The 18,158-nt window shown below is 42.5% G+C and overlaps 1 protein-coding gene across 1 annotated transcript in view; it reads right to left on the bottom strand.

Annotated features, from left to right (window-relative positions):
* The window catches only part of Acad11 (acyl-CoA dehydrogenase family member 11), a 65,150-nt gene that overhangs the window by 44,703 nt on the left and 2,289 nt on the right, over positions 1-18,158 (bottom strand). Inside the window, exons 2-8 of the mRNA XM_032910387.1 lie at positions 11,133-11,232; positions 8,927-9,052; positions 8,358-8,519; positions 6,263-6,427; positions 2,836-2,977; positions 2,321-2,442; positions 1,297-1,403 (exon numbers count right to left, since the gene is read on the bottom strand). Coding sequence (XP_032766278.1) covers positions 1,297-1,403; positions 2,321-2,442; positions 2,836-2,977; positions 6,263-6,427; positions 8,358-8,519; positions 8,927-9,052; positions 11,133-11,232 — 924 coding nt within the window. The remainder of the gene's footprint in view (positions 1-1,296; positions 1,404-2,320; positions 2,443-2,835; positions 2,978-6,262; positions 6,428-8,357; positions 8,520-8,926; positions 9,053-11,132; positions 11,233-18,158) is intronic.

Genomic DNA, 18,158 nt, shown 5'->3' with positions numbered 1-18,158 from the left:
ACCACTGCAGGTCATTTTAAAGAGGACCTTAAGAGAGTAATAAGAAACACAGTGAAGCCCTTGTTCTGTTGGAAAAACCACACAGAGTTTTGAGTTGAATTTAGAAATGAATTGTAAAAAACAATTATCCTGGGGCTGGAGAGATGGCTCAGCGGCTAAGAGCACTGACTGCTCTCCCAGAGGTCCTGAGTTCAATTCCCAGCAACTACATGGTGGCTCACAACCATCTGTAATGAAATCCAATTCCCTCTTCTAATGTGTTTGAAGAGAGTGACAGTGAACTCACATACATAAAATAAAGAAACAAATAAATAAATCCCCCCCTAAACCCAGTTATTCCAATGTTGTGTCATGGGTTAGTGGGGCTTAGAAAATGTCTCTGGGGTTAGTACTCATCCACTGTATAAGGAGCAGGAGTGTGGCTGGAAAGGTGTGTCAGACCCCTCAGAAATGCTGTCCTGATATAGATACAGTTTCAAAGACACTTGTAAAATGTTGAAGAAAAAAGTATTACTGATGAGTTAATAATATGATAATGTCATTTAAATAGGTATGTTTAATAGGTATTTAAATAGGTTATATGAAATCATGCTCACCTATATATTTAAAAGATTATAATTCCAATTGGTAAAGAATACATGTAATCATAAATATGGGTATTTTCTTTTCATTTTTAAGTCATTATCTTTTTAGGTATATTGTCATTTACTAGAAAACTATCCTGACTGTCAATAGCAGTCCTAGTCTGTACAGAGATATAACTTCCATTTTCTTAAAGTTTTAAGCTTCCCACACCCAGTGACTAAGTGAATAGTGAGGACCCCTGGCTGTGCCCTGACTCTCTGGGGTCCTGGAGACCTAGCTGATTGAAGCTGTAATGTGACTAAGTGAGTAGTGAGGACCCCTGGCTGTGCCCTGACTCTCTGGGGTCCTGGAGACCTAGCTGATTGAAGCTGTAATGTGACTAAGTGAGTAGTGAGGACCCCTGGCTGTGCCCTGACTCTCTGGGGTCCTGGAGACCTAGCTGATTGAAGCTGTAATGTGACTAAGTGAGTAGTGAGGACCCCTGGCTGTGCCCTGACTCTCTGGGGTCCTGGAGACCTAGCTGATTGAAGCTGTAATGTGACTAAGTGAGTAGTGAGGACCCCTGGCTGTGCCCTGACTCTCTGGGGTCTTGTAGACCCAGCTGATTGAGGCTGTGAATAGTGAGGACCCCTGGCTGTGCCCTGCCTCTCTGGGGTCCTAGAGACCCAGCTGATCGAGGCTGTGAATTACCCGAGACCTTGCTTTCCTTACCTTCTTGACAGCTGTAATCCAGTTTCTGCCAGAGGCTGCACAGTATTGGCAGTGAGAAAGCTATCCTCAGATGAGTTATTTCCCATGAGGTATCTACTGTAGACCCCCTACAAGTAAATTAACATGGGACAATTAAAATTCATTGAGAATGGTCCCTTAGCTAACCAATTCTCTTTCCAATTTGTAATTCATGGACTCCAGCGATGTCAGTCAGACCAAGGAGGCTGTGAACTTACTTGCAGAGGACACTGTATCCCTATGAGTTAGAGTCACACTCATATCATGTCCTTGTGTCCCTCTTATCCAGGCAAAAGTGTAACCAATGACTCAAGCCAAACTTGAAAATGAGCCACTGCCCAAAACAAGGCAACGCCCATACTGATTACTGCTTCCCTTAACAGCGATCAAAATGTAATCAGACACTGACACCAAGGAGAAGGCTTTCCTGTTCAATGTCATCTTTGATTCCTAATTTGGGTAAAACAGTGTCATTTGAGCAGTGTGACCTGAACGGCAAACAGCTCTTTCACAATTCCCACTCAACCTAACACGGCCTCTTCTCATCATTAGTTGACTGGCTTTAGAATCTGGGTGTGTTCATGTGTACGCTTCCAGAAAGAGTAACTGTGGTGAGAAGACCTATGCTGGATGAATTCAGATGGGACCATGCATGCCCTGGGTGGCTCCCAGACTAAACAAGGGGGGAAGATTTTTCGGTCTCCAACAAACGAGGATTTTAGCGTGCTTTTCTGGTGCACTGTACGTAGTCTTTCCCACCATGCACTTCCTACTTTCCCATCACCATCAAGTCTTCTCTCACTGACCTTCTCTGTACAAAAGAGTCATAACTCATGTGATACTCAGATTTTCTTCCCACTGAAGTCTTTTGTTGTTGTAAATTCTAAACTTACATGTTACTTATATCTAACTTGACTTTTGGAGGAACACAGTGGCCTAAACAGTAGTTTAAACATAGCTCACAATACATTGGAAAGAAATGGTTAAACTTGCTGAAAATAAGTACCTGTGCTATTCCAGCCAATTTAAAAAATGAAAGGGCCATAAAGAAATTCCAGTTAGGGAGATTAGGATCAATTCCCCTGCGACGGCAGTATATAGAAATCAGTTCTTCCATCAATGGTATTCCTATAAAAACAGAACACAGCATAAACCTTAGTAAGGATGCCACAGTGAACATTTCAAAATGACATAATAGAGCAAGAAGATACAATGTGTCATGCAGTGCAAAGACAGTCACCATTGAGAAGATACAATCTGACAATGACATGCAGTGCAAAGACAGTCACCATTGAGAAGATACAATCTGACAATGACATGCAGTGCAAAGACAGTCACTATTGAGCCAAGTAATATTATATGCAAAAAATGTGTATAAAAAGTGAGGTTCTAAGTTCAGAAAACAAGCAAGATGAATTAGAAACATTTTTAAGGAACAAAAGCTTCACAGAACTACAAGCAACGTATGCCTTTCAGCTCTGGCAATAACAAAAAGGAGTTTATGTGACTGCTCCTCTGTACCTGTGTTCTCTTGAATGTGAGAGCCTCGGTTTATCATGGGCAGTGTCCGGGGCCAAAAGTAAAACAAGGATAGATGGGCTAGGTCTGACAAAGGATGGCCGAAGGTCGAGAGCTCCCAGTCCAACACCGCTATAACCCGACACTGCAACAAGATGCACAGGACACATTGGATTAAAAAAAAAAACGAATAAGCAAGCAGAGGACACAGTACATTCAGCACTCAGATTTCCATCAAAACGCAACATGAGGTCACAGTTTGTAGTCTTTGCCCACAGTGGTGCCTCTGATTTATGAAAACCAACCAGCATCAACTGTCTAGTGCCAAGGCCTCTGGTTCTACTCCTGGCTGCTAATCCTCCTGCCCTCTGCCCTGACATCTCTGCTAACAAACAGATGCAGACACAGCTCCGACTTCTCAGTCTGGAGGAACTGAGGGAAAGAAGAAGTTCTGATGATTAATTATATTTATATTTTAAGAATTAATGTAGATGTGACATTTGCTTTGGTGATGAAAAGAATCACACACACACACACACACACACACACACACACACACACACAACACACTGTGAGTCAGGGTATTCCACATCTCCATGCACCTTTGTTTTTTCACTTCTTTGATTCTTTTGAAAAACTTAGACATATTATTGTAGAATTGTGGGTTATTGTGAACTTTGAATCACACAGATCTAGATTCAAAACAGAGCCTGGCTACAGAGTAAGTGATACTGTCTCAAAAAAAAAAAAAGGGGGGGGGCTGGGAAACACAGGTCGTTGGTAAAGTGCTTGCTGGGCTCTAGGTTCAGTTCATAGGCATGGGGAAAAAGGTCTTCTTTGATTAAGATATGGAGTTATACCCAAGTGATACTATGTAGCAAAATTTTGAAAACCTAAGTTCAAGGTTTAAAAACTAAATGTCCTATATGCAGGAAACGTTCTAATTCACACATTTTAATTAAATAAATACTAAAGAAAACAGTTTCTGAAATACCAGATTGTGGTCATTGTTCCTGCAGGGTAAAAAGTCAAACTAAGGGGAGGGGGAGGGGGATAGGGGTTTATGTCCAGGAAACCGGAGAAGGGAATAATATTTGAAATATAAATAAAAAATATCCAATAAAAGAAAAAAGAAATACTAAAAGCTAAAATTAATCTTATAAAAAAAAAGTCAAACTAAGTCATGCATGAATCATGGTGTCTCAAGAAGGGGAAATTGAATGTGTGAATCCTCAAAGGAGTTAGAAAGGGATGTCAGAGCCAGGGCTTGGCAGGCACTCAGAGAAGCTAAGTGGAAGTGAAATGTGGAAGTTTTAAGGTTGCCCCCCCCTAGACAAAAGTTTAGAGCAGAAGAAAGAAACTGGTCGGGCCCTGGAACTGCATATTCCAGGAACTAGCTGGCCACAGAATGAGTAATTACACCAGCTGGTTCGGCAACTCTCTCCCAGGAACTAGCTGATCATAAAGTTAGATTAAAATCTTAAAGAACAATCTTGAGAAACAGGAAGCTTCTCCCAGGAACTGGCTGACCATAAAGTTAGATTACAATCTTGAAAATGATCTTGAGAAACAGGAAGCTTCTCCTTGTGATTTTTCACTGGTATTCTCGACATTTTCCAATGACGCCATCCCTACCCCCTTGGGTTGTGGCTTCTTCCTTTAAATACCCCTTCTCCCATACTCAGGGTCGAACTCCTCTACCCCTGCGTGGGATACGAGTCTCGACTCCAGTGCACTGGTTCCCATCAATAAACCTTGTATGATTACAGCAAGGATGGTCTCTCGTGAGTTCTTGGGGGGTCACGTCATCCCGAGACTTGAGTGATGGTCTCCCCGCTCCGGGGTCTTTCAGAAGCAGAGGAAGGAATTAGTTAAGACCTATGTTGAGGAATGTGGAGGACAGACTCCCGCATAAAAGTGAGTTCAAGGTCAGCCTGAGACAGAGTGAAATTTAGGTCCAGACATGGTTGGAAGGTCATCTTACACGACAGAATCCCACCTGGTTATTCTTTGTGCTTCCAAAGGCAGGTAGCTCTCTGGATTCATTTGCATGTTAAAACTTGCCTGACATCATTTTCTATGAATAAGGGGTGGGGTCATGCAATGCTAACTCATGAGATCATTAAAAGTGAACCTGGAGTAAATGACTAAATTGATATGTAAATAAAAACCTGGGTCTTGGTCTGTCAGAGCTGAGCTATCCAGAGAGAAAGCTGTCTTAAGCAGAAAACACACCATCAGCTTGTACCCCAAGATTTAACTTTGATTTTATGTTTTTTCTCCACTCTTAAACACCCCATTTCTGAGGAGCCCCTGCACAAGCAGAGGTTGGTCCTTGACGGCCTGTTATATTTTATTTTGCTCTATTTTGTTGTTATATCTTTGAAGCGTTTCTTTTCTGATGAAAGAGAGAGAGGGAGTCATAGATCTAGACAGAATGGCAGAGATGTACTTAGAGAACACAGGGAGGGAAATTGTATTCAGATTATATTGTCTGTGTAAATAGTTCATCTTTAACAAAAGAGGAAAATAAGCTGGGTTTCTGTTAAAAGCTGAATTGAAAGAACATGCGTGGATATCAATGTTGAGTTCAGCAGTATTCACAATGTGTAGCTTAAATAACTTCCTATGTATCCTGCAGCATAGGACTGGATAAAACATGTGGTATGAATAACAAGTAGATATTTTTTAACTATAAAGAAAAATAAAGTTCATACTTGCAGCAAAAGATGGGTACAGCTAGAAATGGTCGTGTTAAGTGAAGGTCTCAGAATTACAAATACTGTTTTTGATGAAAAAAAAAAAGTGCATCCCACACATGCAGTGCCTGAAGAAGCCAGCAGGGGGCACTGGATTCTCTGGTGCTGGAGAGCAGTCCATGTTGACTGCTGAGCGGGTTCATGTTAGTGCACTCAGGGTTGGGCCTTCTGTTCCTAGTGTATAGGCTGTTTAAATGGTATGTTGGCATGCAGGTCTAAGATGTCTCTCTTGCTCAGTTGTCTTTTCTCTTCATCTGTGGTTTATGCTCCTTAGGGGACAAATGAATGTTTCTGAGCACAGAGCTGCCCACAAATGATTGTTTGTTGATGTGAATTCTGCCAGCCATGCTATTCCATGAAGCTGGCATTTAAGGGAGTAGATCAAAATCTTCTTCGACAAGAGAGACACCCGCCAACTTCCAAGCCCTGCTTAAAGTGAGGACTGTGATACTGTTTAAGATTAGGGCCAGCCCCAAAAGGCAGACAGAGTCCTATGCCATAAAATCTGTAGGACTCAGCTCCAGAGGCTTTAAGTCAGAGACAGTCTGAGGTGTGGGGAGAACAGACTGATCTGGGCTCCTTCAGGACCTGGGGGAAGCGGGGGACATCTGTTTCCTTAAGAAGTCTCAGGTCAGATCCAGACAATGTGTCCCAAACATGTCTCACGGTACCTCTTTGGGGTGGAAAACTATGTTGTCCAGCTTGAAATCTCCGTGAACCAGGCACTCCTCATTGTCGCTATCTGGCAGGTTCCTCATTAGCCATGTGGAGAGCTGGTCCATGGCAGGGATGCTCTGATGGGCGGAGGCCTGGTACTGCTTTGTCCAGGTGGACACCTGGGGTTTGTGAACAGGAAAGGGATAGAGGTAAAGACAGAATGTCCTGGGGTCAGTGACTCTAAGACTAGTCTATCTGTGCCCAAGTCCACCTTACTACTGAATGCTTAACGGAACTGTTCACATGAAACTCCCAGCAGCATGAAACCCCCAACACTCAAATTTCTGTTCCTGCTTGCTCCATTTTACCTACTTAGGTTTCTATCGGACAAGAAGGAAAAATGCTGGCATAGGTGTCAAGAACGGTCTTCACTCAGTAACTACTTCATGGAAGAAAGAAATGCATGCAAACAACCTCCAAACACAGATGATTTCACACACACGTACATACACCACAGGTAATTTCTCTCCCTCCTCTCTCTCTCTCTCTCTCTCTCTCTCTCTCTCTCTCTCTCTCTCTCTCTCTCTCTCACGCACCTCAGCAGATGGTTTATCCCAGAAAAGGGGGCTAGAAAGAGCTTTTCCCACTAACATCCTCTCCCTCACCCACAGGATATTTTCAATGTACCAATAAGAGCAGAGCAGGCTTTATGCTGCTCTTAGAATTAGAAGCAAATGAAACCCACCTATTCTCAGAGCCCTCTTACAAATGAGACCACATCTTTCAGCTGCTCAACTCCTCTGTTGCCCAATGTCTGTCTGCTTAATTTAGTACAACAGAGCAAAGGTCTTCAACTTTGGCTTCTTACTGGCTGAGATTTATATAATGTCTAGGAACTTATTGGATCAGTATAAACCTCAAATTCCTCATCAGCAAAATGAGGATAGTGCCTCTGTCTTGTGAGTTTTGCAGAGATTTAAAACCAGGATGTGCACAGCTCACTTTGAACCAACTCAGCACAAGTGAAGGCTCTCTCTCATCTTCCTGCCCCACTGTCAAAGGATGTTCTTATAATGGGTGCAGCCCATTTGGGCCTGGTCTGGCTGCAAGGTCACCATCTCATTCTTAATGCTCCACATCCAGGCACAGGCACACCAATGCCCATGCCCCAGACATACAGCCCTTGCAATGAGCACTGAACAGTTTACTAATGGCTAATAAACTCAGGGAAATAGACCATTCCCCAGCTTCATGTGCATGAGACTCATGGATGGGTCTCTAAAAAACAACCACAAGTTCCTTTATGGCAGGGACTTATTTCTGATTCCTTGATAGATTTAAAAAAGTATCTCACAAGCATTAAAAGCTTAATAGATGTTTGCTTAGCACAACTCGGAAAGGGGAAGCTGAGAAGAAAATCTACAGGTAAACCAAGTGAAAGGCGGAAATGGAAGCTTTTACTAAACAAAAGGTTACCTAAAAAATAAAATTCGTGGGGGGTGAGGGTGGGGGAGATGGCTCTGTCAGTAAAGGGCTTCCTGGGCAAGCATGGGGTTTGCCTGAGCATGGGTACAAGAAACCACATGAGGAGAGAATAAGAAAGGAAGGAGATGAAGAAAGCCAGCCAGGCCTGATGGTGCGAGCTCGGGATTCTAATACTGAGGGGAGACGGCAGGAGCAGGAGGACTCACTGACCAGCCAGACTGGCCTAATCAGAAAGCCTAAGGTCAGCCAGTGAGGTGCCTTGCCTCGAAAATATGGTGGATGGCTCCTGAATAAGAGACCCGAAGCTCATTTCTGGCCTTCACTTCACACCCATGTGCCGTACTTGTGTGCCTGCATACACAGGTTCATCCACTCTGATTTCTTGACTTAAAAAACACCACACACACACACACACACACACACACACACACACACACACACACACACACACACACACACACACCAGCATTATTTCATGATAAAAAGATATCTGGATACATCACCAAGGAAGATGTTAAGTGGCAACATTTCAGAGAACCACACAACAACAGGGTTTATTTGACCAGTCATTCACAGGGCCTTATTTCTGAGACCGTGAAGTACTTTCTAACGTGGGCAGCTTACCTGCCTTTTGCAGTACCCGACTCCGGTACCGTATCTGTCCAGTTCCAGTGAGTGTATATCCAGAGAGTGTAGCCATGCCAGGGTTTCTACCAAAGACACATATATAGCTGCACGTTCTGCTGGGCTAACTCCAGGAATGGAAAAGTCACGGAAGATCCGACCCTATTAAAGTGATCACAGTGGCCAGTTTTTAAATATCGGACAGACAAAAACCAACAATCTACAGAGCATGTTGGGCATAGGTTTGTCTGTGAAATGTGTATGCAGATACAGACCAAAGACAAAACTCAAGGACATGCCAGAGTGAACCCAAAGGCTTTAAACCGCTTCTAACCCACATCTTCAAATTAAACACAACTTGATTTTGGTCTTAATAGTTTGTTCTTTCTATGTGGAACACCCCCCATTCTCCCCTCCCCCGACCCCTTCCCCTCCCCCCCCCCCAAGAACATACACATCCCCATCTTCCTGTTTGGCTACAATTTTGGTAGCTCTGTACCGCCACCTAGAGGAGTGTTTAAGAACAAGTTAGTGATATAAAAGCACCAACCAAGCAAGTAAGACCTTACCTGCACATGTTCCATCACATAAAATTCCGTTCCGATAATGGAAGCATTGGTACAGTACAGCAGAGGCTTGGGAACAGGAAATCCAACAGAAAACAAGGCTTTCTGGACCTTGAATTCTCTATCAATCTAGATAGGATTATTGAAATCCAGAAACAGAAAAATTTAATGACTGCATGTGAGCTAACCTTCACTAAGGCTATTTATTGGCTACAGCATGTGTCAATAAGTAACCCAGAGCTGACAGTAACAATTCCCTTAATAGGAAGCTTGTTCAGCCATTATGGTTACAAAGTAGGCCATCCCTAAAGCATGCTAATCTGACTGCAGTAAAAGGATGGGCATTTGCTTGAGGCTTCATACTGGCTCTTGTAGCAGAAAGGGAACAGTCTGGCTACATTTCACAGGTTTTGTTAAAGGGCGTTTCTATGTTCTCAGCAGTTCCCTGCTTCTTGGCTTCACCTCTCCCTTCATAGTTCTCAGGAGGCTCAGGACTGAATTCCTCTAGTCAGATACAGGAGCTGGAGAAGGCAGGCAGTGGTTGTGGGAAGGGAAAAAACCCACCCATTCCTTCTGATCACCAAGGGAGAAGCAGACTTCCAAGGAAGGGGTTATGAAGACGCTTACAGGTACATGGTCTGTTTGGGGGACCCAGATAACTCTGAGGGGAACCAGGCACCCAGAAGCAAGTTGGTATTAAAGCTGGGGCTCAAGTAAGAGAAGAGGAAAACTTGAGTAAGACACATGTGCAGACTCAGAAAGGACCCAGGGGTGTGGCTTAAAGCAGAGCTGTAATATGAGTCAGCAAGAATGATCTGTGCGTGTGGAAAGTGCCTTACTCCAGACTGGGACAAAGGTGACTGACCAGTTCTAGGGAGAGGAAAACATGTTGTTCATCTTGAGTTCAAGGAGTCATGGGCCAGGGAAGTAATTAATCCCTACGTGAGGACAGTCCATAGTACCAAGGGCTACTGAAAGAGATGTGTCAGGAAAGAGACTGGGTGGTAGGGAGTAGGGGACAAAAGGGTTAGGGAATTACAACACGGACGACAGCAAAGCAGGGACACTGCTTTTAAAACACAGCCTTGGGGAAAGCGAGGAAAGCAGAGCTGTGCTTAGGCTAAGAGCACGATGTGTTCTGCTGTGTTCTAGTGGGACATAGTCAAGAGGAGACTCAAAGAGGATTCCTTCCGAGGTAGACACTTCTAGGCAGGGTGGGGGTGGGGCGTTTCCGTCAGTCATGCCACGTTGACATTAACAAAAGTTACCCAACTTCTTTTTTAAAAGCATCTAAGTAACTTCGCATTTTCAGAAGCATGATGGTTCCAAGAACTTGAGCGTCCGTGTCCCCTGTTACTATAATATCGAACCCACCCAGTGGTCTTTCCTGGTGAATGACTAGAAAGCACATGATTCCAGGACCTCCCATATATGCAGAGAGTACGTAGAACATTTTCAGGACGTGGATTTATGTTCCCTCCTGCTAACTATCTGGAGATAATTTCTGTTTTTGTAACCAGGAAAATTTAGTTTAAAAATTGACTGGTAAGGGGTTGGGGATTTAGCTCAGTGGTAGAGCGCTTGCCTAGGAAGCGCAAGGCCCTGGGTTCGGCCCCCAGCTCCGAAAAAAAGAACCAAAAAAAAAAAAATTGACTGGTAAATCATGTTTGTATGCACTTATGAGGTACAGCATGATAATTTGGTTTATGTGTTTACTAAGTAGTGAACAACTCAGAATAATCAGAAAACTTAATTTGTAACAGACATGTTTTGTCATTTCCCCCGATGATTCTAAACCTTAAAGCCTACGGTACAATGACTACTCAGGTCTTTCTTTTTTTAACCCCTGAATGATGATAATATGCCCAGAGAACTACATTAAGCTAACTCATCACATAAAGGTCATCATTATGGATAACGGTCTTGGTATGCAGGGAAAAGAAGGCATCTAGAAATGAGTGGCAATGAATGAACCCACAGGGAACAGGGAAGCCCACCAGGATGGCGGTTCAAACACAGCTTAGCCTTCAACTGCAGATCCTTTTTAAAACAAAAGGATGCACAGTTGATTGAATATTTAATTAAAAGTGAATCGCACTTGCATTAGTCAGTAACTGTGAGGCCTTCAAATGCAGATATAATTGTTCCTGTGTTTTCAGAGGCCGTTACTTGTGGTGGAAGAAAGGCTTGCTGCATTTCTGTGCCATACCTTATGCGCTTTGGGAAGAAGAGAGCCGGGTGGTTTCTTCCTGAGAACGTATGCTTGCGAGCCTTTCTGGAGAAAAAAGGTTGGGTTCGACTGTCCTGATCTAGGAGAAAGAGGTTTCAAAGGTCAATTATAAACACGTCTCCTTCCTGAAATCCTACTGAAATCCCAGAAAACACAGGAACCCAAAGTAAATGCATCTCAGCGCTGGGCTGACTGAGAGGTACTGCCAGCAGCTTGGGCGGGCAGCTCGGACAATTCTGCCTTCTGTGAATTGGATTTCAGATCGTTCTTGTTTTCTCGGGTTCTTTGTTCTACAACCTTCTCTTGCATAATTTCTTAAGCACTTCTAGCAGCATATAAACACCTAGTCATTCCTGAAGTCTTTTCAAAAAAACCTCTCTTCACTTCAGAAGCTGCAATTCACTTCCTCAAAGTCTGTCACAAACCCACCAACCCATCTCAGTGCCCCCAGCCAGCTTCATTTCCATATTCCCACTAGTGCTGCCCTGTCAAGGCCACTAGCGCAGACCATGACACACTTCGACCTCTGGCGACTCCTTCTCAAACTCCTTTGTAGCCTCCTTGTGACTCTTCAACTTAACACTGGGCTGTTGAGGCTGGATTTCCAAACCCCCGTTTTATTTAGATTCTCTCTCTTCCATCCCTCCCTCCCTTCCCTTCTGCAGGCCAGAAGAGGTGTGCATCAGATCCCATTACAGATGGTTGTGAACCATGTGGTTGCTGGGGATTGAACTCAGGACCTCTGGGAGAGCAGTCAGTGCTCCTAACTGCTGAGCCATCTCTCCAGCCCCCCAGATGGTTTTTCTAGGCAAGCTGTTTTGTCTCATGGCTCCCAAACCTGTCTAGACCAGGTCTCTGCCCTGAATCTATACCCAGCCGGTTACTGTAACACATTCACTTAACTGTCTAAAAACGTAACGAAACAGAACTTTTATATTTTTTCTGTATTAGCAACATTTCTTACCACTATGACAAAACGTCTGCCAAAAGTAATTGATGAGAGGCAGAAAACCACCTTTTATTTAGTCTCAGGTTTTATGGTCTATCTCATGGAAAAACATGGTACAATGGCTCAGTCTATGTTGGCAGGAGGTTACAGCAAATGCTTCTCACATCTCGGCAAATCAGGAAGCAGAGTCCTAACTGGCATTGAAAGTACATATGACCTTCAAGGCCTGGCCCTGCAACCCACTTCTATGAGTCAGGCTACATGTCGCAAAGGTCCTGTTGTCAGCAGTCTGGGTATTTCCAGGTTTTGGGTATCTTCAAAAAGTGTACATCAGTGTCAAGGCAGCAAGAAGTTTTATAGGAAGAGATGGCGTGGGGTCTCATACAAGGAGACAGTGGCCTACTTGAGCAAGGGTACCCCAAAGCAGCAGTTTGGGGCTTCCTTATGTGGGTCCAGGAGGAGGGTTGGTTGGTTGCTAAGGGGCATACTGAGAATGGTTCTGTTTTGACAGCCTTGGGATACATTAGTCTTCATTGTGAACATACTTCCCATAAGGCACCTGGTTTTACTCATGAGCATGCCCGACCAAGTGTAAGCATGCGTTGGTAAATACCAGTTCCCCTAAACTGGTATTCACTCAGAGGACACGTTGTCTTTCTGTGTCTACCCTCCATACTAACCCAGACTGGATGGGCCATTTGCATCTAGTTTCAGGATACTTTCCACAGTTCTGAGACACACATGCATGGAAACCAAGCATAACAATCCAGTCATCCAGGGACTTCCAGGGCAGTAATAACCTACTGCATTATTTGGAGGGGAAGGTACATGGACCTTCAGTCAGGTAGGGGTCCCAGGTGCAAAGTGCATCATTAGAAAGGTGGCACTGGGAGTGCCAAGTGGTGAGACTTTGCCTACATTTGTCTGCCTCAGTTCCACCAACTACTGAAGCTAGGGACCAAAAGTTCAAATGCATAAGCTTTCGGGGCCATTTCCTGCTCAAACCATGACACCCTCTACGGCCAGCTTCATTTTAGTTCATGATGATCCCATGCTCAATTACCGTGACAAATGAGAACAGCCTTTGTCTCTTCCCTTCCAACATAAACAATTACTCTTTCAAAATCTACCAGGCTGCCACCACCTCTCACCTATTTTACCCCTCTTCCCTGGTACTCTGTAATATACTGGGTTTGTTTCCACCTTTGGCCTCCTCAGTGAACTCTCAAGACAGCAAGCAGAATTTCTGTTTGAAACAATGATGACAAATTATTTCCTCTTCTACTCAAAAATCTCTGGACAGAAAGGAAGAGACAGGAGGGAGAGAGAAGGGGAGAAGCCGTGGCAGGACAATGGAGGTTGACGTAAAGATCTCGCTCTGTATATTTACAGGTTGTTATCAATGTTCCTGAGGGATGGTTGGTACCGGGCTTTGTATGTTTAAGTGGGCAATTATAGCTTATCAATTGGATCTAAGGTTATTGTGTTGTGTGTTCTTTTATGTGACAGTTTGAGTGTAGGAATGTGTGTGGTGGCAGGAGACACTGGGCTGCTGAGGAGTTGGGATGTGTTTCTGCCAAGATATCTAGTAGATATCTTGGGGCACCGCGGTGCTGGACCTAGCGAGGTAAAAGGCAACTATACTTTTTTTATTTTTATATATATTCTTTTCGGAGCTGGGGACAGAACCCAGGGCCTTGCTTGAGCTAAATCCCCAACCCCTATTTTTATATTTTTACAACAACAGATGGCAAACGAATGTAATGGGCAAGAATCCACTAGTAATCCTAAGAGTTGAGAGAAAGTTTTTATTTTCTAAGAGGAGGCCGGTGCCATGTTAAGTCATGTGATATCTCTAGGGTGGGAATTCAAACAAAGAAATAGGGAAGCCACCTGGGCAAGCGCTCTACCACTGAGCTAAATCCCCAACCCCAAAAGCTGCTTTTTAAAGAAAGTTGTTTAGAAAGTCTTTCAGGATACTCATATTCTTTGTAACATGGGTTCCATGGGAATTTTGGGTTGAAATCCTAGTTAGACAAGCTACTTCTTAATTACAGGTATTATTAAAAGGTGATTGAGTTTGTTTTAGAAAGAAGAGAGTAAAGAGACTACCTGAATCAGGTGGGGATTTTCATCTATGGTTCAGAACTTAGATAGGGAAAAATTAGTCACTACCTCCAAGTAGAGAGTTGTGATGAATGTCTGTAACACCAGGGAGAGTGAATGCAGACATATATTATAGAAGTTATTAAGGTTAAATAAAAATCTGTGGCTCCGGGTAGAGAGCTTAACAGATTGAGATATTTTGGGCAAAAGTCCTGGTTTGATATGTTGCTTATTGATATTGAAATTGATAGAAGGTATTTGGTTTGTTTTATGAATTACCCTGCTAAAGGCCATATGGCTCGTAGATGCTGGCTAGTGATGGTTTGTGGTTATTTTTTATATCTACCACAACAGGGGGCTCAGATTCTCTTAACATGGGCTCCATGGGAATTTTGGGTTAATTTCCTGATATCACAGAGTACAAAAGCCTATCAGGCTCATTGTTTAGCTTACTTTTTAAAAAATTGTTTAATCTTCATAATGGGTGTGACTTGAGTTTTACGGTTATAGTATTACTCTGGGAGAGAGTGCAAGATACAAGCTTTTCTGGTTACAGACTAAGGAACACAGTATTTTGGGAGAAAGATTTTGTCTTTGTGTTTTTAAAAAGTGTGATTAGGCTCTGGAAACCTCACAGAGTCATACTGATCAGATTTGATAGAGGTAGACCACCTGAAAAATTTATTCAGGAGAATCAAACAAAAAGATATCTCGATTCTAAACTTTTGTCTTGAGAGTTGTATTTTACAGAGTGTGCCTACTTGGATTCCTGGTCTCAAGGACTTTCAGCTGGGTCCAGTCAGGACACATCGGCTACAGCATTTGCTTCATTCTTCCTACCCCCTACCCCCAAGGATATCTCAACACCCATGTACAGCTTGAAGAAGTTATAGAGGAGTCGTCGCCCCAATTCCCTGGACTTTGGGGGGCTGAAAGTGGTTATTCTAAAGTTGTTTTTATGAAGAATTTAGAAATGGTTATAATTTAACAGGGAGGAATTAGCTAGATTGAGTTATACAGTCGTAATCTCATTTGTTAACTGAGCTAAAATCATATCTTTGCTTTGATATAGAATTTATTTGTTAAAAGTTTAAAAGTACAAGGTTTAGAGCCAGTCCTTCTATTGATGTCATTACAAACTTCTGATTTGATTACACATGTGAGTTAAGGGCCAAATAGCAAACATATTACTCACTTTGTGAGAGAACTTTCAAGATATTATTAAGATATAAAGACAATAGTCCAGATTGTCTTATATAGATGGATGGTTTTCAAAAACGTCATAAATCCACAAAATTTGAGATTTAAAGTTATTTATCTTTTGTTGAGACATATCTGCTCCTAACAGTTCCTCTTTGGCAGATTTAACGAAGAATTTGAACATATCTACCTCCAGGTGAGGCAATACTTTGTGGTTAGGCAGCCACTGGACAAAACTGCCTGTTTCATCTGCAGACTAATACTGTCCAGAAAAGGACAAATTATGAAGAATCGTTGACTGATAAACTCTGCCAAGACAGGGTGATCAGCCCTTCAAAATCTGCATTTCAAGAGTCTGTCAGTTGATTTTGGGCCAGAAGGCCGAAGACTTGAGCTCACATGTTGCTAACAGGGGACTGTGCTAGTGGAGATTTGTCTCTACAACCTCTCAGTTCAGGAAGCCATGTTAGGCTTCCTATGTGTATAGATATTTGGTCATTCTCATATCTCTGACGGGGTTGAAGACTGATTATAGTCTCATAGTCTATCAGGCTGTATAACTCTGAATATACATATTTTATTGGATAGTTATCAGATAGTATACAAGCTAGCCAAGATATAATATAGATTTTAAGCCTTTCTTAAGCTGGAATGAATAACTAAACATTCTGTTTAACTGATATAGTGATGGCCTGGGTGTTGAATATATCATATGCTTTATAAATTGTAGAATGCTAATAATTGTACTCAATTTATATATAAGTGAAAAGGCTTTTTAACTGGACAAAAAGGGGGAAATGTTGTGATTTTGCCCTGAAGTCATCTGTATTTTGATGCTAATTCCACTGCCCCAAGGACAGCTGCCTGGTCACTACTCAGGAATCAGGTGACTTCACCAGAAACTTCTCCCCATTGAATTTGTAAAGTACTGGTGAGGGGCAGGTACAGGATAGTAGGAGGCCTGTTGATGGAGGAGAAGGAAGGATGGGCAGGAGAGAAGTTTGAAGGAAGAGGAGGAGACTGGAACAGAAAGGAAGAGACAGGAGGGAGAGAGAAGGGGAGATGCCGAGGCAGGACAATGGAGGCTGACGTAAAGATCTTACTCTGTGTATTTACAGGTTGTTATCAATGTTCCTAAGGGATGGTTGGTACCGGGCTTTGTATGTTTAAGTGGGCAATTATATCTTATTAATTGGATCTTAAAAAAAAAATCTCTGACCTTCCCTACTTCCACTCAAAGCAAAGAACAAAATCCTATGACAGCCCAAAGGGCCCCCGCCCTTGCGTACAGTGCTTGGCTCGCACTGCTTGGTATTCCTCAACACACAGGCCTTTGATACGGCGGTCCCTGTGTCTGAAAAGCTGCCAAGGTCTCATCCCCACTCCCTTTAGTCTTTGTTAAATGCTATCTCCTCAACGCAACCTTCCTGCCACGTCCTCAACATCTTCTATCACCCCACAGCACATATAATCCTGTGAATAATATTTAGAACTCATTCTTGTTTGTGGTCTATTTTCTTCAAATAGATGGAGATTGTAGAAGAGCCCCAGTGCTGGGTATGTTCTAGGCACTAAGGCTAGACGCCACAAGTTTCATTGTATCGAGCTATATATTCTTTATATTGTTGTTTAATTATATTTTATATTCCCCAAATGACTATTTGAAAGCTAAAATAAATAAATGTATAAGAGAAAAAGAATGTTTTCGAAATCTGGAAGGCATAGAATAGCTACAGCAAACCAACATCATATTCTATCTTGAAGAGATTAGCAGATCCGTGAAGAACTCTGTGTCCTGAATTCCATACTGACTGTTCTCTGGAAGTTTATCTCCTTAACAGTGTGCTCTCTAATTATCTATGGTTTTATGTGCTATGTAATGTGGCTGATCTTTTGCTACTTTGTGGGTTCTTTTTTTCTTCTACCCTTTCAACCCCTGAAAACTGGGTAGGAGAGAAAAAAGGATAGAGGGGAAAGGGGGTGTCCCACACCTGGGATTAAAACAAAAACATATTCCCATAATATTTATGTGTTTTTTTTAAGAAACAAAAATTCCCACTACAATGTAGAGGTGTGGTTGAATAATTTTCAGTGATGGGAGTCCCCTATGCAAATGAGCAATTTATTCTTCCATTCTACTAATATATATATATATATATATATATATATGTGTGTGTGTGTGTGTGTGTGTATTACTGTGCTTTTAAAAAGGTTTTTTATTACAAGCAACACGATGAATGCTCCGTAGATTATTTCCTGATATCCTGGTATGAAATTTTCTTGACTCTAAGAAATAATATTTCTGAGGCAAGAGGCACGCATGTCTTTCTGATCTCATTTTTACAGGATAACGTCAAGTGTTGGTCAGAGGTAGCTATACTGACCCATACTTTAATCAGTATTTAATGTCTCATATCCTAACCAACGCTGGAGATAAGTGTGTGTATGTATATGTATGCATACATGTATATATGCATAAATACACACACAACTACACACACATATAGTGTGTGCACACGATGTGTGTGAACATGCATGCCACCATATACATAAAGAGGTCAGAGAACAATTTTGTGAAGTTGTTCAAGGACAACTTTGAGCTTCTAGCCTTATGACCGCTATCTCCCAAGTGCTAAGATTACAAGTATCATCACAAACTATTCCTGGTTTATATGGCACTGGGGATTGACCACTTTGCCTTATGCGTGCTCGGGGTCACTCCACTTACTGAGTCAGGCCCACAGCCTGTG

Source organism: Rattus rattus, chromosome 8 (assembly GCF_011064425.1).
Source record: "Rattus rattus isolate New Zealand chromosome 8, Rrattus_CSIRO_v1, whole genome shotgun sequence".
NCBI classification, from domain to species: domain Eukaryota; kingdom Metazoa; phylum Chordata; class Mammalia; order Rodentia; family Muridae; genus Rattus; species Rattus rattus.
This window is presented reverse-complemented; position numbering and strand designations above follow the sequence as displayed.